This window comes from Xenopus tropicalis, chromosome 1 (assembly GCF_000004195.4).
Source record: "Xenopus tropicalis strain Nigerian chromosome 1, UCB_Xtro_10.0, whole genome shotgun sequence".
In the NCBI taxonomy this organism is placed as follows: Eukaryota; Metazoa; Chordata; class Amphibia; order Anura; family Pipidae; genus Xenopus; species Xenopus tropicalis.
This window is the reverse complement of record NC_030677.2, coordinates 148,155,405-148,177,570: the sequence shown is the minus strand read 5'-3', so window position 1 is coordinate 148,177,570 and position 22,166 is coordinate 148,155,405. Positions and strand designations below refer to the sequence as shown.

Sequence of the window (22,166 nt, the reverse complement as noted above, 5' to 3'; positions counted from 1 at the left end):
GAATACTTAACCAACAGATAGTTTATTTTATGTTAAGTGACCTATTAAAGAATCTCACCAAACTGGAATATATATATATATATATATAAATACAGGTAATACAACTCTTCCTGTATGTAGACATTGTCTGGATATCGGACATATATCAGAAGACCTAAAATTTGGGGTTATACAACATGTTCCGCCCCCTAGGCGGGGTGGTGATCATGTTTCTATTTTGAAAAAAACTGAAGTTGAATGGATACACCGATTGGATGCATTGGCCCCCAAAGGATTTAATAGGGATTTTGATTTATATTTGTTCTTGTGATAATAATTGGATCACAATGCCTTTACTCTAATGTACAATGATTTGCAGAAATACCTGTGTATATGCCATACGTTTTTTCTGCCAAGTTTATCTAACGTGTGATTTATGCCCTTACAGCTTTTGTGCTTATATTGACTTTGCTAATATTTGGGTAATATTGACGCTGGTGGTGTACCGGCTTCCATGTATGCTGAACACTTTGGGGCGTATTTATTATGCTGTGTAAAACTAATTCGCCGAAAAAAAAAGAGTAAAAAGCTGTGTAAAATAAATGGAAAAGATCGCCATCTGAACGCCAGATATTACGCCGGATATTACCCCGTAATTTTCCATAAGTTCCGGTGGATGAAAAAACGCGTAAAAGAATTACGCCGTTTTTACGCCATTTTTACACGGCGAAGCCTGGCGATGTGTGGCAAATTTTCCCGCCGTTTACACAGCATAATAAATATGCCCCTAAGTGTGTTAGGTTTCCATGGTGACCTATTACGTCACTTCCGTCTTCTTCTTATGTACGGAACGACAAACAGATGTGCTTTGAAATATGTGAGATGGCCACGCTACTGCGCTTGAGAAAGGGGGTACAAGTTTCCTGAAACGTTGCGTTATAGTAGTATGCCTGATAAGTACTCACATCTAGTCTGTTATGGATGGCTTTTATATGGAACTTTTTAAGCGATTGTCAATAAAGGTTTCAGTAATTACTGCCCTTTAATATCTTTTCCCTTGATCCACCATTTAGTGTGATGGGCTGTGTGCTCCCTCAGAGATCACATTGTTTGGGAGTTTAGTTTTCTTTTAAGATTTTGACCCAATAAATTCTAACTATTGATCTCATTGGACAAATTCAAGCATATTGATTTATGCTGGATCTTGCTTAATATCCCACAGTGATAACTGAATTGCAATTATTTGTTTTCTTCATTCAATTATTGACATCCATCACATATCTTTACTCTCCCAAAATCTATTGCCTCTGACAAAGGTGAGGTAATGATATTTCCATACATTAAATGTATTCTGAATCCCTGTGCTACAGTATCTCACAGGCCTTGCTACCCTATTTGAACATCAACAAAAAGGTGGCATGTGATCATTGTTTCATGTATAATAATCACACAACACATACAACATAACTAAAAGGTTAAATATTATATTATACTCTTTCCACATATGCCACATTTATTCTAAAGTAAAGCATCCATATCACAAACCACCATCCACACCCACTTCCTGATCACCAGGAAGATCACCACCTGGTACAAGATTTAGACAGAAAAAGGTGCACAGTGTGCATATTGCATTACTGAACATAGTGCTTACTGCATGTACAAGCCAACTACCATCCAGGGAGCAAATGGAAGAACAAAATATGGCAGAAAAGCTCTTGAAGCCTCAAACAGCAATCTTATTATACACTATAAGGGGAAGAAATGTCCACTTGTATCTGAGACTATATGGTGAAGCAATGCCTTCTGGTATTTGATTGTATATAAATTGTATCACAGACAGGGAACCTCTGAAATACATAGACTTGCAAACCTTCTTGTGTTTGACGTTATTAATTTCACAAGGTAGTTCTTTTTATGGTTTGTGTTTGTTTGATTTTTCTTATTTGCTACCTTTTCTTTTACATTAATGCTGACTTGGTAACTGAAGGATTGATTTTTCATTTCCCTTCATAAACCTTTTTATCATAAAACCAATTAAATTTAAAACAAAATGACGATCTTTTATTATCAAAATGCCACCTTCTCTACACGGAATATGCAGGCCCAACTAACTTCAAAACACTCTACAAATCTGATATTTGGTCAGTGGAGCTAAATAATTATTTTGCGGGACAGAGATAACTATAGTTTATACTTTCAAGTGCTGTCTGGAAACAGAATATGTGTTAGGAAGATCCCATAACTAATATCATTCCTCTAAAGTAGCTGTTAGCGTTCTTTAAATTCCTTTTAAGAACCTTTGTATTTGTTGTGTGGGACCCCTTTACTGATCAATAACCCATTCTGAGTATGTCAATGATCAATAGCCAGGGGATGAATGCATCACTGGCATTAAATTCTGTCAATGCCAATTGCCAAAGGTACACACAAGAATGAAGACACAAGATGCAAATGTTTTCTAATTTTATGTTTCATTGCTATATTTAAGATGGAAATAATATTTTTTAATGAATTCTCTAAAAAATAATTCATTTGAATATTCCCTAACCAAATAATGTAAAAATATTATGCCCAACATATATATATATATATATATACTTCCAAAATAAACTTAGAACTTAGAAAGAATGTTAGGCATGAATCAAATGCATAAATCTCTGAACAAAATTGGCTTAAATTAGTTATTACTTTTGTTGAAGTGTGTAGACAATAAGCTGCCAGGAATTAAGGGGTAGCATACAGTACCATACTCTTATGCCATTAAATTATTTAAAGTATGAACTAAAAATGACGTTGATTGCCCCCTGATGAGTAGAAATGTACCACCAGGCAATGTATTGTCACTGAACAGGTGCTGTACACTTAAATACAGAGATTAGTGTGTTTTTATGAAAATGTCCCTACAGAGATAATTACATTTCCCTTTTCATTCTAAATACATTCACAAGCAAAAAGTTTGCTTTCTACCCAGTCTCATTAAATTAAATGTCTCTTTTAACTCTTTAAACTCACAAGCCTAGATCTTCTTGCTGATCAAAACTGCATTGTATTTAATATAGATTCACATGATAGACTTTACAGTCTATAAATGACATTGAGAAATGCAAATGTATTGATTTTTGTTTGTGTTTTGTTTATTCTAACATAGGTAATATTGTTCCTTGCTTATGTGTTTACATGACATTCAAATATTGGCAATTTAGAACAATAAGGGTGTTTTATGTAAAAATGTCCTTCAGCAACGTAGCCACTAGTAATATAATACTGTAGCTAGCACAAGGGATCAAGATACCAATGTAGAAATTTCTCGCAATACAAAGTTTCAGCATGGAACATAGCATTTCTTTATAGGGTACAAACAAAAGAAGAGTCCACCACAAGAACATTCGAGTTCAGCTAGTAAGCACAGAGTCTTAGTGCTTGTGCATTTTTAACACCTTGAAGGTGGTAGCAGCTCCATGGTTTTAACTGCATGGGCTGTAAAACCCACAATTAAAATCACCAAATGAATTAGGCTCAGCCGTCATTTTGATGCACGCTAGAAATTACACACAATTGTGTCAGCTACTTCTCCTCTACTTCTGGAATTGTGGGCTAAATGCTGGATAATGGGTAAAAAACACGGCAACTTGCACCGAAAATTGTGCTTTATACACTTAAGTAAATAAGCCCAATTAATTACATTGCACCACTCTATATGGGTAAATACCGAAGTAACACAGTTATGCTTAAATTATTATATTTACATATATATATATATATATATATATATATATACACACACACACACAAATTTTTTTTTTTTTTTTTTTGGACAACGGGTCAAGTGACTACAGACTATAATCTACTAAATATACAACCCTCCATTATTACAACACTTAAGAAAAAGGCTTGGAAAAATTACAGTTTAATCAAACATAATTGAGAAAATGTAAAGTTATTCTATTTGTGCCAGGAAACAATTGAACAACCATGAAAAATGATTTGCTTGCAGATTGTTATTTTTATACTGTAAGCTGTAGTGGAATTATAGTATTTATTAGGGTTAAATAGCAAAGTCAGTTAACATGCATCTGGCACAGAATGTGCTAACCTATTGTGTGTTTATACATTTGGCTCCATAGATTACTTACAATTTCCCTATCTTCCTGAATCAATAAAGCTAGTCACCTGTATAATACATTTTTCAAATTAGGGCAAAAGGAGCACTATACAGGTTGTTGCTGTGGCACCATGGCAACCCCAACAAGTAGCCTCCCACCCAGCAGAGGTGGAAATGGACCCTTTTTATGGTCACTTTACCTGGGTAAGCCCCATATCTCTCTTTCTTCCTGCAGTCTCCTGGCATGCTATATACCATTACAGCTTCTTTCCTTGTCCTTCTCCCTAGATTGTAAGCTCTTTTGGGCAGGGCTCTCTTCACCTCTTGTATCGGTTATTGATTGCTTTATATGTTACTCTGGATGTCCAATGTATGAAACCCACTTATTGTACAGCGATGCGGAATATGTTGGTGCTTTATAAATAAACGTTAATAATAATAATACCCCAGTATTTCAAGTGGTATGCTTGAAACACATGGGGCTTCCTTTGGGGCCCTTTGGAAGGCTGGGCAAGCCCCTGCAAGGCCAAAACCTAACATTTCAACTAAATAAAATCTGGTGTAAGCCTAATTGGGGAGGTCAACACCAAGGTGTTGTGAAAAGTAGGATGGAGACTCAACAGACTCAACAAGGCTGGATGTCTGACCAAGTACTGAGTGCCACTATGTTTAAAGGAGCAGTGTGCTTATTTGCTTAAGGGAGCTCTACTTTTCTATCTGTCGATTACTAATGTATGCATGGATTGCTCAAAGGGACTCTATGCTATTAAATTTAAGGATTACTATGGGGCTCTGTACTGCTACAGTATATCCATGGACTACCCTGTAAGGTGTCTGCGATGCAATATATGTGGAATGGATCAATTCCCATATAATTTTCTGCATTACAACTGATTTGTAGTTACATAGTTAAAAAAAAAAAAAATTCAAACCATTATGCACCTTTTAAATTGCAGTGTATTTATAAAAACTCATTTATATGCCGAACATCAACCATTCAGAACACTGTCAGTGAACTCCTACCCCTATAACCCCTACAATACAGAATAGAGTATGACTGCTTTGAGCAGTTGAACTTATTATGATTAACTGTCATGATCTAAGCAAGAAATGCTTTAATAAATGTGTCAGTTCATTACACATCTACCTGAATGTCAGCAAAACCAAGGAAAATATATGAAACGACTGTTAATCTCACTGGACCCAGTCTGATATTTAGTAAATCTGCCCCTAGGTTCTTTAAAATATTTTTCCATTCTACTCTGCTATTTAGAGAGTGAAGTATAAACGAGAGAACCCACAAGATGTGCTAAAAATCTATGAGAAAATATTTAGCTAACAGTAAAATGAGAATGCATTAACAGCCTTTTCTAACAAACAATTCATTATCACCATTCCTCACCTCATGATTACTTAAAGTTGATTATGAGTATTTTGCACTTTATTGTAGTTTCAATGAATACCTTATCTCAAAAGGGGGGAGGACAATAGGGAAATTTATGCAGACATCGTAAATGATATAAGTTAAAAAAGCAGTATAATATTTACCAGCATTAGCAGCTCACAAATGGAAGCAATTGTTCCTGATGACAGTGTTTGACATGAAGATTGCAAGCACACATAACATGTATATATATATATTACTATTACTCACAATAATAATAAAAAAATAATAATTTATCAGCTTTAGTACCAAATATATCTTAAAACAGTACTAGCACCGATTTAAAATTACCATTTTGAAAATCTCCCCAAACCAGCCAGACTTCACTTATTGGAATAGGAAATTCTGTTAGTTGTGAAATGTTATTTTGGCTGGTTTGAGAGTTCCCCCAGATTTTAAAGGCTAATTTTTACTCTGGCAGTTTCTCTGCTGGCAGACAGACTTCCAATACTGGCCAATACCGGCCATGGCTGTAATCAGTGGCAGCTACCCATCTCTGCACAGATGGAGTGAATTTTGGGCATTTATGCAAAAAATATTACAGGCTAAATTTATATTTGTTTGTGGTGCTACTTCAGACAAATAAGTTTATAAGTTGGATATTGAAGGAGAACTAAAGGTATCATCATGGGGGTGCCAAAATGTTAGTCACCCTCCAGTTATTATAATTATTTACCTGATATCCTTGGCCACTGCTCCTGTTTGCTCAGGATCTAGTAACCCAAAGCTCCTATTGAAATCTTTGATTTTAAACTGGTGACTAGAAAATGTTAACTGGTTGCTATGGGTTACTAGACCTGAAGCAAATATTATGCCTTTTAATAAAGTACCCCCATTTAGCCTATATCTTACTTTACTGTTCAATAGAACCAAGTCTAGAAGTACTAAGTCAATCCTCCTGTACTGAGGCATATCTTATCCCTATAAATTGCAAACATATGATTTAAAGAGACCTACCTTGCTTTCTAATAGGTCAACATTCTGGCGCAACTCATTCCGAGACTTTTCAGACTTTTTAAATTTTAGCGATAATACTGTGATTTCTTCCTAGGGAAATAATCCACAAGATTAAAGAAAGTTAGACTAACTATGCCACTGTTGCCACACTAAATGCCAATCAAAATTTGTTGCCTGACCCTGATGATTATCCATACCTGTTTTGCCTTGAATTTCTCCTCATCGATATTAACAGAAAGAGAGGGGCGAAAATGACAGATAATTTTCCACCATGGCCAGTGCCTAACTAAGTAGAACTTCCTAATGTTCTTCTGTAAACATTTGAGAGCAATTAACTGAATCTGAAGAAAAAATGTGAGAACACAAAACATTAACTATATTGTTTGAGATTTACATCATAAAAATGTATAACATGGTAAATGGGACATTGAGGTACTTTTCTACCTATTGATATTTAAAGGGAAAATCATCTGGAAACTATATTTAAACTATATTTTAGCATCTTGAGACTGATTTTTAACATTGCACTAAATGAGAGGAACTTTATGTGCTTTGCTGTCTTTGGGTTTTCTACAGATGCTTCAGGTTTTTCACACAGACCAAAACCCAATCGTTGCTGTGCTACATATAGTTACTGTGTCACTATATATTTGTGTATATTTAGTAAGAAAGTGGTGATGCATAATATGAAGCTACATTTACTGTGACCCACCTAAAAATGTATGCCATTTAAAGGGGTTGTTCATATTCTAACTAATTTTATATTATATTATAGATTGGCCAATTCTTAGCAACTTTTCAACTGATCTTCAATATTGAACTTTTTATATTTTTTGAATTATTTGCCTTCTTTTTCTGACTCTTAAACGCTTCCAAATAGGTGTTAGTGACCCAGACATAAACTATTACCTTGTGAGGCTACAATTTTATTGTAATTTTGTATTACTTTTCTTTCTATCCAGGCACTTTCTTATTCATATTCTAGTCTCTCATCAAAACCACTGCCAGCTTGCTAGGGTACTTTGGACCCTAGCAACCAGGTAGCTGCTACTGAACAATAAATAAACACAAATAAAAAAAATTTAGACTAATTTCAAATTGTTTCAAAATATCACTCTCTACATCATACTATGGGGGTGATTTATCAACAATCCAGTTTGACTTTTTTTCTAAATTTCACTTTTTTTGTGCTTAAAAAGCTTGCAAGTTTCTATAGAAGTCAATGGCAGTTGTCATAGGCAAGGCAAATCATATTCTAAAATGTGAATTTTTTTTTAGTTTTTCATGTTTTTGAAAAATTTGAGATATTCAAGTTTTTTATATTAATAAATATTCAACCATGCGTTATGTGAGTTTATTCTATTTAGAAAAACAAACGTGAAAATTGATAAACCATAAAAGTTCATTTAAAGGTGAAGAATCCCTTTAATTATACACATCAGCATTCAGAGTGAACCACTAACTCTTCTAGCCAATCCAGATTCCTGTTCTCTAAAATCTTTCTTAAAATAGACAGTAGACCAATGCAAATGAAAGTGTTACAATTCTCTTGCCTTTAGATTTTTGTACTTTTGCCGGCACAGAAACCCCCGGCATGCAGCTTGCAGTAGGACCATCCTTTGTGAAATTGTCTTCTCCCGCTGCTTCTCTAGTCTGGGCAGAACCCCTGATTTCAGGAAGACCTGCAGAGAAAACTAGATTAATTACAAAATTCCACTGGAATAATAATGTTTGTATGTTTCAGGGTGTATGTACAGTACAATCAATTCAATATGCAGTTTTTTTTTGAGGTGCAAATGATGGCTTCCTTCTAACCATACCTATCTGTATCTTTGAAATACTTTTCAAAGAGAAGCAACAAAAATCTAATTATAAATATTCTATTGACTTACCTGCATGGCATTTGCACAGAAGATGTCAACTGAACTGAAGTCAAAAGTATCAGTTATAAGAACTTGACTGACTATATATGTATCTTTTTTTAAAATTATGTAATCACACAAAAATAAATAGAAAGCCAGTCTAGTAAAGACAAATATCTGCCTCTATGTCACCATTTGTGGAATCGTTTTAAATCGAGAACTAAAACTTTTTTTTTTAATATTTTTCTGCAGCACTGATTTGCTGATTTTAATCTGAATTAATTACCTTGCAAGTAGTACAAGGAGCCAATTAATGTATTGCTTTTTCATCTGTAGTAATAAGTAATAACTGGACTTGCTGTGTTAAGACACTTTGTTTGTTATCTGACAGGCTTTCTCAATTTTTTCATGGTCCTATCTGTCATGGACCGATAGGCCCATGGGCTGATGGACAGATACTGTACATATGTCCACCTTTCAATTGTTCCATTCATTTGGGTGGAAAAAATCCTTTCCTTTAATGCACCAGGTGTGGGTTGTGTGTGCTGGGTTTACTTGGATGGGTTGAACTTGATGGACCCTGGTCTTTTTTCAACCCTATGTAACTATGTACTTGTCTACGTATTGCATTGGCAGATGAAAGCTTCAAACCTGCTTAATTAAGGAACCATCCAATGTTCATAGAAAAAAAAATGGATACATTTATAGCCAGCTTTACATAAGCTGTTTATTGGATTGGTACATATTACATTTATAGACTGGGTTTTGCAATCACTATTTTTCTTTGTGTAAATAACTTTGGAAAGAGCAGGGCTAGAACCGGCCTGTAGCCACCAAAAGTCTAAGAACCTTTAAACTGCTAGAAAAACCTGTAGCAAATCAGAGAATGACTATTTAAAAAAGTGTGCCTTTATTTTTAACTTGTTTCTGAATGTCATTTAAAGAAATAAATAATTTGCTTTTTTAAGCCAAACTTACATATCATAAACTGTTCTAAGAAATTTGAATCAATGATCACTTTTTACTTGCATTGCATTAACAGCAATAGACACAGAATTAGTGGTGATGGAGTAATGCCTCATTAAGAGTGTGATTGCTTTAATAATGACTGTGTTAACTGCACTACCCCAATGAGTTCTTCAAAACTTCTGCAAAATCAGCTTCATTCTAATGGCTTCACCACTTTGTGCGCACCAGATTTCTTATTAGACAGGCATGGCCACATTACGTCACATCCAAGAAATCTATGATGCCAGAAACTGAGCACAAGATGATTTCAGAACATATCTTAATATCTAGAAAAATATAACATTTCTCAAACAATTCTGGTTTATACAATACCCAGAATGTAATAATCAAGGAACCTAGGTCTCACCACAGGCTGGACATCAGAACTCCATGGACCTCATTTTGATTTTAGTACAATGCAGGCATTTGGTAAATTAATTGTTTGTCCCACTGGGTGGAAATCATTGTACAGTACTGAGGAGTAAAATTAAAGTGCCATTTTATCTTTTTTTTGCAGGCATGATGTAGCAGCACCTTAACAAGTGAGCAAAAGCAAGTAGCATGATCATGTGGAATGCAATTTATTGGATTGGATTAAGGATGATTGGATTGGATTAAGGATGATAGGCAGCATTGTTACATTATCTAGGGGCATAATGAGCCATGTAAGTATTACCTGCACTATGACCTAGTTATTTGCATGCTAGTGCCAAAATGTATGTACCGTATATGTCAGTTTAGGTCTGGTGGCTGCACCCAATACTTTCACATTTCATGATATGAACAATTAAGGGAATTAACTTTCATTGTTTTGAAGTAAAGTATGCATAATGCCACCATTAGCATCTGTAGGGATTCTGTACAGTAAATGCAGTCCCTATCACTTGTTGTTAAATCTTCCCTACCTACTGAGGGAAGATTAGATGACGAGCATTCCATTGGTTTAGTTTAAATACTTGCTTTTTTATTAAGTTTATTATTAGCTTGTATCATATGATGAGGCAGACAGACAAGCAACTTGCCCTCTGCCATATGAGCTTAGAAAGAGCTCATTTACGATCGCAGAAATTTTCATAGTCAGTTGCACATAAAACCCCATTCAGTACAGGTACTTTTTGTTAACATGTGATCTTTGCACTTCTTTATAGTTGCACTTGGTGCTGATCACAAAAATGTGGTGATTGCACTGCAAATTGCACTTTGCGCACTGCACTTGCAGTCATAATTAAGACCCCTTGTCTGACTGTAAACTGTTTGCAACCATGCTACAATGAGGTTGAGTAACCATTATGTCCAGTGGGAAAAAACTGTTCTCATTCAGCATTCTATTGAAATATAGAATTATAAAGGTGCTAAAAATGGTTTTAACCCATTTTTGTAGATCATTGGGAAAGTAGTATATTGAGCTTTAATAATATTCCTGCACTTTTAAGGGTAACATCAGTTGGGATCAGTAAATTTTACAAGACATGCATTTTATGTGGCAAATTAACAGGGAAACCTATAACATTATTTTACAAATGTTGGTGAATGTGTTGGTAAGTGTCTCCAAATGTAATCATTATATGTGGGAGAAGCAGCAAACAAATGTTTAGAATTTAAATCTAAAGCCACAAAGAACAAACACTATAGCAAGAGATTTATGCCCAAAAGTAGACTAAAGGTTTAAGGCTGGACAATTTAGAGTTCAACAACACAGTTCAATTGCAACAGTGCAGCTACCCATAGCAAGCAATCAGCAATAAAATTTGATTGGTCTACTACAAGTTAGCAAATGAAAGCATTATCAGATTGCTTACTATGGATAAATTCACTGTTCTTATGTATGAGAAGGTCATCCACCTAAAGAGAATTTCCTATCCAGCAGCAAATTGTTAAAGGCATAACACATGCGCACTCCACTTAAGATTAGTGATATTTCCCTTTTCTATCAGCAAGAACCAGATTACATGCCTGGCTGCGCCCCATCACGACGCTCTTCTTTTCCAAGTCAAGCAGCTGAAAAAGTTCTTCCACGGCCTAAAGAAAAGGGGGGGAAAATTGTTTTAGAAAGAAATTGCTTATTCTGTGATACAGGGATAAAGTGTACTATATTCCACTGCCGGCAGGCTATGATTACATTTCACATCAGTAATAAAAGCTATAGAGAAGGGAATTAAGTTGTGTCTTGTCAAACAAAAGCCATAGCTTATGCAATAATACTGAAATGATTGTCAGTTACATATATAGTTTAAAGTAGCGTCGTAAACCAGCGGGAAGATATGAGAGTAGGGTGAACAGCTTTTAAAGTGCAGAGAATGTAAATAATCTTGAGAAACATCAAGACCAAATAAAGCAAATAGTGGGTGCTGGCAATAGACAGAAGTACATAAGATATATATTTTGGAATTAGTTACAGAGCAAAGTACTAAAAGTAGAAATAAAAAAAGTGCACAAATAAGAACAAAAACTCACAGCTTGCTGTGCATCATAATATCATATTGTCATATCATATTTATGATATTTTTTATCATACAATATGAACACTGAGCAGTTTAACCCCACACAGCACATTTTTTAAGACCTGCTTGAAGGTTGTGTATTTCTTTGGCACAAAAATAATGATTTTCTCAGTAAGAAGTTTCATGGCATAAAATGGCTTATTTACAAATGCACTGCAATATTCAAACTGCACTATTCAGAACCAATTTTGTTTTTAACCAACAATGCAGTATTTTCTAAAACTTCCAGATGCATCAATATGGACAAAATATCAGCATTTGTTATATAAAATCACCTACACGTTATGGCATACATTTTCGCCCCCGCATTTGTATCCAGGGAACCCTGGACTTGCCACCAGGTCCAGGCTAATGGTAATTCCACATTCAGAAATCAAGGTGCCCCATACTACTTAGTTTCCAGTGTTCTTGCATTGAGGGGCACTTTGTTTTTATCCCTCTGCTATTCCAGGGCCGCTGGGTAGTGACCACTATCAGAATGGGGCCCATACTTAAAAGAGGATGATCTTATAGACAGACTAAAGCTTAATAAAGAATTAGAAATATGCTTTATATTATGTTTTGGGGCTGTGTACCTTACCAAAGCAACCACAGCCATTTAGGAGTAAAAATCAAAGTCTTTGAATATGAATGTAGTAGCTCCCGTCTTCTTTTCTGCTGGATCCGAGCTTATGCTGGGTCCTGCTGTCAGTTACCAGGGACTGATTTACAAATATTGTATGTATAGAACACAGCTCCTGTGACAACTGTGAAGTCCTGGATCATTACTACTATAGAGATGCTGACCCTTTAAGCTGGTGTTTAGTATATAAAATACAGCATTTTTCTTTTTTTAGGTTAAGTTCTTCTTTACACAGTACAGATCATGTTAAAACAAACCTTGCTATTTTCATTTTACCTTTTAAAATGAAATTAGGAGATAGGTAGTGGGCCATGGGTTGGCCAGCTGGCACCCATCACTTGCGGCAACTCTTCAATAAGGATATACTGAGTAACCACATTACGTGACAAATAGTTTTCCAGTAGTAATCTGTTTTAGAAGTACAGATATTTAAGCAATCCATTACTGCAAATCCTGTTCTCAGCATTTATATTTATTTACTCTTGCCTTTATTTACCTCGAGGCAAAGAAATATTTTATATAGAATCCCTAAAGAACTCAGCTTTTCTTCTACTGTAAAAAAATCTATCTAGATCTTATTTTAGATAATCCTATGACAGTAATAAGCCAGTGAGACAGGAAAGTCAATTCAGTGATAAATGTAGCACAGGCAGGAAAATTGTTCATTGTAGGATGCTCTGCACTGTGGCACCACACTCTGTTTTTCCATTTAAAGTGCCATTTCAAATGCATACTATGTATGGAAAAATGATTATAAAGAAACTAAGCTACCTTCTGTTACTGAAAAATCTTGGATTCATCCTTGAAAGTCCTCCTGTGTTTTGTTTTTTTCAGTTTTGTTGGACTTTATCTATACAGTAAGTGAAGCATCTTCACACCAAGCTCTCTTGTATCTTGTCAGATTCCCTTTTACATCTCAGCGCCTCGTACAACTTCCTTCCAGAGCACATAAGATAACAATACTGACCTTTCCATTGTACTAAAAAAAGCTCTTATTAAACCCTATGGTTCTAAATGAATGTGCACATGTGTATTGACAGCATTGCCCAGAGAAGCATGTGGAAATGCATTATTCATATTGAGCTGGCTTTAATAACTGTTGAATATTTAGCAGCTCTCTCAAATTTAATTTAATAACACTGTAGGGTTTTTTGGATACCAGAAATCTGCTGTTCAGATAAATAGCTCTAATCTTTTTCTTGCTCTTACGTGCAAATCATATAAGCCAACTGCCAAAGCCAGGAAGCATTACATTTTAACAATACGTGAAAATCTATTCAAATGACCAAGACTGGCAAACTCTTCTCTTTTCATAACTTCATGTATTTTATGATCAGATACATTTAAATAATTGTCCTGTTACAAAAGGAGGGATTTATAAGCCATTTGTTTAAGCACCCCGTCTATAGAAGGCAGGCTATACCAGCCATTCATATTACTCTACTGGTGCTTTCCATAATACAATACAATCCTACTGACTTTGCAATAGCTAAGGAGACACACAGCCTCTATAACTAGATTTGCATTTGTACATTTCACCTGTGCGTCTTAAAAGAAAAAAATTATTTTTTATCATTTGGGTTATAGTAGTTACATAGTTACATAGTGTTGAAAAAAGACCAAAGTCCATCAAGTTCAACCCTTCCAAGTAAACCCAGCATACACAACCTATACTTATCAATCTATACACTCACATACATAAACTATATATACAACCACTAATACTAACTGTAGATATTAGTATCACAATTGCCTTGGATACTATGCTTGTTCAAGAACTCATCCAGGCCCCTCTTAAAGGCATTAACAGAATCTGCCATTACAACATCACTAGAAAGGGCATTCCACAACCTCACTGCCCTCACCGTTGATTGATTTTATGGGAAAACACAACACCCCCTATCTGCCTATAATCCCCTCTAATGTACTTGTACAGAGTAATCATGTCCCCTCGCAAGAGCCACTTTTCCAGAGAAAACAACCCCAACCTTGACAGTCTAACCTCATAGCTTACATCTTCCATCCCCTTTACCAGTTTAGTTGTAGTCTCTGCACTCTCTCCAGCTCATTAATATCCTTCTTAAGGATTGGAGTCTAAAACTGCACTGCATACTCAAGGTGAGGCCTTACTAGTGACCTATAAAGGGGCAAAAATATGTTAATGCCCTTTTTTATACAAGACAGCACTTTATTTGCTTCAGTAGCCACAGAATGACACTGCCTGGAATTAGACAACTTGTTATGTACAAAAACCCCCAGATCCTTCTCCATTAAGGATACCCCCAACACACTACCATTCAGTAGATAGTTCGCGTTTATATTATTTCTACCAAAATGCATAACTTTGCACTTGTCCACATTGAACCTCATTTTCCAGTTTGCTGCCCAGTTTTCCAATTTTTTTTGCACAATTTAGTGTCGTCAGAAAAAATAGAAACAGTACTCTCTATGCCCACCTCCAGGTCATTAATAAACAAGTTAAAAAGCAAAGGACCAAGGACTGACCCCTGCGGTACTCCACTAACAACACTGGTCCAATTAGAAAATGTTCCATTTACCACCACTCTTTGTAATCTATCCTTCAGCCAGTTCTCTATACAATTCCAAATATTATGTTCTAGGCCAATATTCCTCAATTTGATCATTAACCTTCTGTGAGGTACTGTATCAAATGCTTTAGCAAAGTCCAAGTAGATGACATCAACTGCCATTCCAGCAATGAGGTTCCTACTCACCTCCTCATAAAAGGCGACTAAATTAGTCTGGCAAGATCTGTTAAGCATAAAACCATGCTGGCACAAACTTATAGTATTGTGAACTGCAATGTATTCAAGTACGCTATCCCTTATGTACAATCTATGTCTTAGCAGAGGCAGCCAAGCCCAATTATTATCCTTTGCAAGGTCTATTGCCTAAAGATCCTTTTATACCACTTTGCCACCATCAATTTATCTGGGGTTTCAGGAGTCACAGGTATTTTCACATTCTAGAGAAAACAGTGTGCACAACAATATTACTGAATAATGTATATCTATGTATATCTATGTATATCTTTGTATACGTATGTATTTTCCCGTTAATGAACATTAATAATACAAGAGCCCACGCCAATACCTGAAGTATTAAGATATCATTATAAATTTTCTATCCTATACAGAAGAAAATAAGAATATTTATTCCAATAATCTATTTTCCAATCCATTGTCAGCAGGTATGAGTATGTTAGTTTAGTAGCAATAGGCAGTTAAAGATAACAGCAGTGGTAATACAGATTAAAGTAACAATACAAGGTGTTGCAAATAATAGTAAATTAATTTCATTTCTGGTGTCACACAGTAGGCATTGTCATACCAGTTATATTCTATAGACTGAGCACCACCTCCAAACTTGCAATTTATTCTTCTCACAGCTACACAATCCTGCATGTTAAATCTCTCATTTCAGAGGATAACAGTAGTTCCTTCTTTTCCGCACCTAAATTATTCATGTGACTCAATAAATAGTCTTTTCATCTGCTCTGTTACTCACTAGGATGTTTGCTTATAAATTTCACACTCTCAAAGTAGGAAAAAAAAGATTAACGCAAAAAATCTTATGGAAATATAAAGTTCAAAAATAATTGGCAAATAAAGAAAATTGACTGTAAAATACACTTATTACATTTTAAATGATCCTTGACGTTTCCTTATTCTTCATATCTGTTGAGCCAGATATTTGAGTTTTATATTATATTGTTTTGGAAAAATTGCTTCTATGACTTCAAGATTATAGTGAAAAATATTAAACCAAACAAATTATTACCATATTAACTCATTAGCCCCATGTTATTTTTTTTCTTTTTCTGTTTTACCATATGCCATAGTCAGTAGAGCATTTGTCTTCAGTGGGCCGATGAATAGTTTTATGTACTCCTATAAAAAGGAGGGCTTACAGTCGCAATAAGCCATTATGTTCATTAATGAGACTAAGTGCAAACACACGCACATTCAGTAAATGGACCAGGAAAAATAATTAGCATTAAACAGTTTTATGTAATAGAATGCTGTACGCACATCTTCCTGTATGTTGTGTATTGAAGTAAATGTAATCTAGAGAATAAATGAAGTTGTGGCTCCTTTGCTAGCCTGTTAGTGATACAAATCCATACCTTTCTTTCATCCACTGGTTCATAGGTGGAATTGTATTTTTTCATAGCCTCTGAAGCCAAAACTTGAAAGCGAAGTCGAAACTCAGTAAAGCCAATTCGGTCAGGGTAACCTGTGGCCAAAACATACATCAATGTAATGTTTATGTTTATAAAAAAAAACAGTAGGTACTAAGTAACAGTACAATTAATAGATACCAGGTACAAGTACTTGAGTCACTGGCCTCCTCTCTTAAGGTGGCCATACACGCACCGATATTATCGTACGAAACCTCGTTTCGTACGATAATCGGTGCGTGTATGGCATGTCGGCGAGTCGACCGATATCGCAGGAAGCTGCCGATATCGGACGACTCGCCGATCGGACAAGTTTGAAAATTTTGATCGGGCGCCATAGAAGGCGCCTGACCAAAATTCTCCCTTCAGAGCTGAATCGGCAGAAGGAGGTAGAAATCCTATTGTTTCTACCTCCTTACCTGCCGATTCAGCCCTGAATGGTGTGTGGCGGATCTTACGATGTTTCGTGCGACCGATGGTCGTACGAAACATCGTCGGATCGCCACGTGTATGGCCACCTTTATCTAGACTAGATGAACTCTTTCGATTGTAAGCTCTTGTGAGTAGGGCTCTTTGATCCTTTGCTTACTCTGTTATACCTTGTTCGGTAAATTATTGTAAGATTCCCATTCGTTACAAAAAGATGTAAAGCACGGTGCAATTTGTTAGCCCCATATAAATAAATGGTGATGATGGCTCACTCCCCTTTTAAAGCACCTCAGTCATCAGATTCCCTTCTCTGTGTGTATTTGCCATTGTTATAATTCTCAATAGATTTTACGTAATGGGTTTGTGCCAGATATTATTAGGGATTCATAGATTAAGATGTTTCTATTGCATCTGTTGGTTTGAGCAGCCCATCCATTCTGGACTCAAGTTGGACCTCATTTGCTGCAAGGAAGCTCTATCATGTTCTCTGCCCAACACCACTTTTTTCTTTTTCTATTTGTTTGTTTTATTTTCACTCATCAGGTTAAGTTGCTGAAATGTATTCTAAACAAATCCTGTTCGAGTAAGTGCAGTACAGTTTGAATATTCTGCCAAAGGAAACATTCTTGATTGAAACACTGTTATCAGAATAAAATTGCTTGCTATACACCTGAAAAGATTAGTCAGTTTTATTAACACCATAATTATATATATTTCATTGTATATGTTATGAAAATAAGGTATCGCCTAGACCTTAACTTAATAACTAATTGCTGCAACCATAGGATATAAGAAAGAAGCAGGATAAGCAAAGGATAAAGGTTTCATGCTTCCTTCCTTGGCCCATTTAGTGAGGCACCCCAATAATTCTGAGAATATATATATATATATATATATATATATATGCAGATAAGTGTTGACAGCAAATCTGACCCTAGTTGACCATAAAATCTAGGAATATTTAGCATAACTAATAAGCATTAACCCAAACCTTCAGGCTTGACCAACCCACCCCCTGTCTTGGGGGGGGGGGCACCTAAAAACATTCTTTGTATTGGGAACCTCTCAATTTATCCAGCAATCTACCCTTTTAATTAATTTAATGTTGCATTCACAATAAATTATTTTTCCAACACCAATTTTTTCCAACACTCTTTCTCTAAAACATATACATTATTTTCATGGAAAAAAAATAGGGGTTCTGGACGGCCCCTAGTGCAGGGAGGAGGGCAGTGACAGGGCTAGGAAGAGGCAGGGAGTGACTTCAGAGGTAGGGAGAGGAGACACAGCACCAGCATAAGAGAGAAACAGCGCCATTTTGGAGACCGGAGCAGCGTCCCTTGTCGGGCAGGCTCTTGTCGGGCATGGGTCCCGCAAAAGGGGTGACAAGTTGGTTACCTGGTTCTCACTTGCCCATCTGCCCCCCTACAGGATTGGGTAGCCGGCATGCCAGGTAGCCCAGAAAGGCATATAGCAGTGGTTATGGGCAAGCATTCCTTGGATATGGATTTTTTCTCAAAGTTGTAAAACATATTGGTTGTTTAATACATTGATGATGTTAATGTACATGTATTTTAATCTGTAATTAAAGCTGTGACCTTCTCTATCCCAAAACCTGGACGTCATTATTTGTGTCTTGGGGAAAATGGTTCCAGAAATGGATATACTGTACACATGAGGTAAGCAAAAGTGTAAGTTGATGGTTATCCTTCCTGCGGAGACTTGATGCTGCCCTTGCCATCTATATTCTGTTTTCATGAAAGTGAGCGATAGCTTGCCTTTCTACAGAAAAGGGCTACATATAGTTATTATAACATAATAGTTTGGTGGTTGATCCTTTGCATTCAAAATTTTAATGTAAAGGTAATTTTGGGATTGAGAACAACCTTCTAGAAAGACGTTTTGCTCCCCTCTTGATAAATATGTTAATTGAGCTACAAAGGTTGAATTCAATATGCTTATGGCTTTTTCTATCTCACTTATTATTAAATACATAGCAGGATGGTGAAACTTCAATGTCTGGACTAAAATCATATAAACAACATTAGCTTAGATCTAAAAGTAGATTAAAGGGACAAACATTTTTGCTCATAATTATCTGCTTAATAATTAGGGTTTGCTTTTAAAAGCCATTTTTCCCTTAATTTTCATGATTAAATAGTAATTGATTATAGTTTTGGATTGAATGGAGGATTAATAGAGTATGTTGTTAAGTAACATGCTGAGAGAAACAATATAGACATCAGTTCTGGCTCAAGAGCTTGACAGTTTCAGTCTAATATTTGTTGCTATATAATTGTAAAATGCAGTAGTAGTTTCATTCATTATATAATCATGTTTCCATGTTAATTTCACTGTCCCAGTGTGGTAGTAATTACTCACTAATTAATTAATTAGTTAGTAAATTAAAGCAGACGTAGCTGTGGGACAATAGTGTTTTTCAAAAGACTTATTTATTGCAAAAGTGTCCTGAAACATTATTGTGGGATAACAGAGGCCAATTTACTAAACTAGGTAATAAATTGCACCAGTGCAGTTAACCATTTCAACCAATTAGAACTCTGCTATTATTTTCTAACATAGTAGATAAAAACCAAGGATGCATTATTTTCTAGCTTCTTGCTTTAAAACCAATAATTCTTTGTTGTTTGCTGATTCACAGGCAGAAACAGTATAGAAGATCATATAATGTAGTTTACACATCAGATTTTTGTATCAGTCCCATTATATTTTGACCCATGTGACTACATCCTCTATCCTCAAGCAAAGACAGACCTGACAGTAGAGCCCCATGTAATTCATGCTCTACTGGGAGTAGGAAGAAGTTGTGACTCTCCATGTGTCTAAGTGAAAAGAGCCCCTCTTTAAAGGTATAGCAGGGCATCTGCCAGTATATAGGTAAGTTTTTCTAGACTGCCACAAGTGTTGTTGAATCACAAAATAGCTCAAACTGACGGGATCCTTCTGGATTTTCCAGGTCTACAATAATAAATAAGCCTCTTTCCTTCTTGCTTTCTGTTGACACAGGGGAACCCACCACCACCTCCTGACCAGGCAGTATCTCTAGGCACCAAAAGAAAAGGGCGTACACATCACTCTCACTCTGTGCAGTTTTACCTGGAGCAGCGCAATTGAAAACAATGCACTTTGATATTGCACTTTCCTCACTCCACTTGTGGACATAAATGAGCCTTTATATCTCTTTAAAGTCCCATTATATTTAGGATTTGGAATTCATAAGATAAGCACTAACGGGGTTATGTAATAAAAGTCACTACGTTTGCCCAGTAGCAACCAATAAGATGTTTACTTTTAGACAGGTGACCAGTGAATGCCAGCTGATTATTTGCTATGGGTTACTGCTTCTGGGCAAACTTAGTGCTTTTTATTATATAACCCCACAACGATTCAGCATAATCTCTAATTCACATAACCTTAAAAATGGAGAAAAGTCAGTTGTGTATTTTGACATGAGAAGACAACACTGGGAACCTGTAGACATAAACAAATTATCGGTATTATTTTTATTTATTAGCATTTACTGTATGTGTGTTTTGCTATGAAGCACAAATGACTAAATAATACAAATCTTAAATCATAAAATGATCCTGATGCTTGTGTGTCCATGTAATAGCGATCCTACTAAAAAGCATCTTTTGTCTAGCCAAGAAACGCACAACTCTTACCTATCCTGCAGAGACGCATTGCATCTAATAGCTGAGCACTGGCAAGCTGGATTCTTACAGAAGGGACATCAATAACAGCATTAATTGGATCTCCTGCTGTTCCTTTGCACAATGGGTGGATTTTGCATTCACTGCCATCCATTCCCAGTCTTGGGACCATACAGTGTACAAAATGTATCTGGGATCGTTTTAGCAAATTTATCAGAGCATCCTAAAGCAAAAAGGAAAACAGAGACCAATTGTATTGGATGAGGATATACAATGCAATACAATCATGCAATTACCTACAATCTAGCATCCAGTCTCTCCCTTATTTAAAATAAAGTAATTTTGAAGGCCTCATTATCGCTGCACACTGTGTTCAGAGTATTTTAGATTTCAGACATATGACAATTGTATTGAAATTAAATTAGATTAAAGACTGAATTCAGTTGAATCAGCAGGAACACCCGGAATTCACCAAAGATTCTAGGAAACCCTATCAGGACAGAAGTTACATATAACAGCAACTTGGCAGTTTTTAGCAAATTTTCTTCAAATACACAAGTTACACACTTAGAGCAGATGGCTATTCTCCATCAATGGCTCTCACATGACCCACCACCTATCACTTTAGTGCAACATAAACTCAACCACATATTTTACATGGACTGGATAGAAACCTTAACAAATAAGGAACAAACATTAAAAACCTTTAACATCTGGACAACCTATATCACTTTTCTACCCCAACCAACTCAACAACTAACAATATATGTCTTTCAGCATAGAACCTCATTCAACATGGAACTTATTCTCAACAACCCACCTGTCCATAACATGGTTCTTTTCACAGACTGGGCATTTTGGCATAAGACAACCAACAAGTCCGTCCCCCTAGCCACCACCCAAGAAGATTTGGAATACTACATGACAAACATGACCCTCACATTGGTCACTGAAACTAAACTATTCTTCCCATATATTTTCTCTTTTTAATGTGAATTTATACTTATGTTTATTGTTTCTTTTGATTCCCAATAAAACAATTTTGGAAAACAAAATGCCTTGTTTCAGTGGTGGCTGAGTAGTGGCTTCAAAGTCTGAGAAATAAAAGCATTTACCCCCATATGTAATAAAAGGCACTACATTTGCCCAGGAGCAGTAAACCATAGCAACCAATAAGATGTTTGCTTTTAAACAAGTGATCAATAAATGCTTCCTGCTGATTGGTTGCTGCTCATGGGCAAACTTTGTGCCTTATAGTATAAAGCCCCCTTAAAACCACACAATGAGTCATAACGTTGATAATAAATTACCTTAAATAACATTTCAAATACAGTATCTAATTGTATTTCTGTATACTCATTATACATCTACACCCATGGCAGCA

At 35.8% G+C, this 22,166-nt stretch overlaps 1 protein-coding gene across 2 annotated transcripts in view; it reads right to left on the bottom strand.

Moving 5' to 3' along the window:
* myo18b (myosin 18b) overlaps positions 1-22,166 on the bottom strand; it is a 281,470-nt gene that overhangs the window by 142,933 nt on the left and 116,371 nt on the right. For both annotated transcript variants that reach the window (XM_018090002.2, XM_018090005.2), the window contains exons 21-26: positions 20,795-21,005; positions 16,626-16,735; positions 11,309-11,374; positions 8,039-8,167; positions 6,683-6,826; positions 6,486-6,575 (exon numbers count right to left, since the gene is read on the bottom strand). In XM_018090002.2, the coding sequence (XP_017945491.2) occupies positions 6,486-6,575; positions 6,683-6,826; positions 8,039-8,167; positions 11,309-11,374; positions 16,626-16,735; positions 20,795-21,005 (750 nt within the window). The remainder of the gene's footprint in view (positions 1-6,485; positions 6,576-6,682; positions 6,827-8,038; positions 8,168-11,308; positions 11,375-16,625; positions 16,736-20,794; positions 21,006-22,166) is intronic.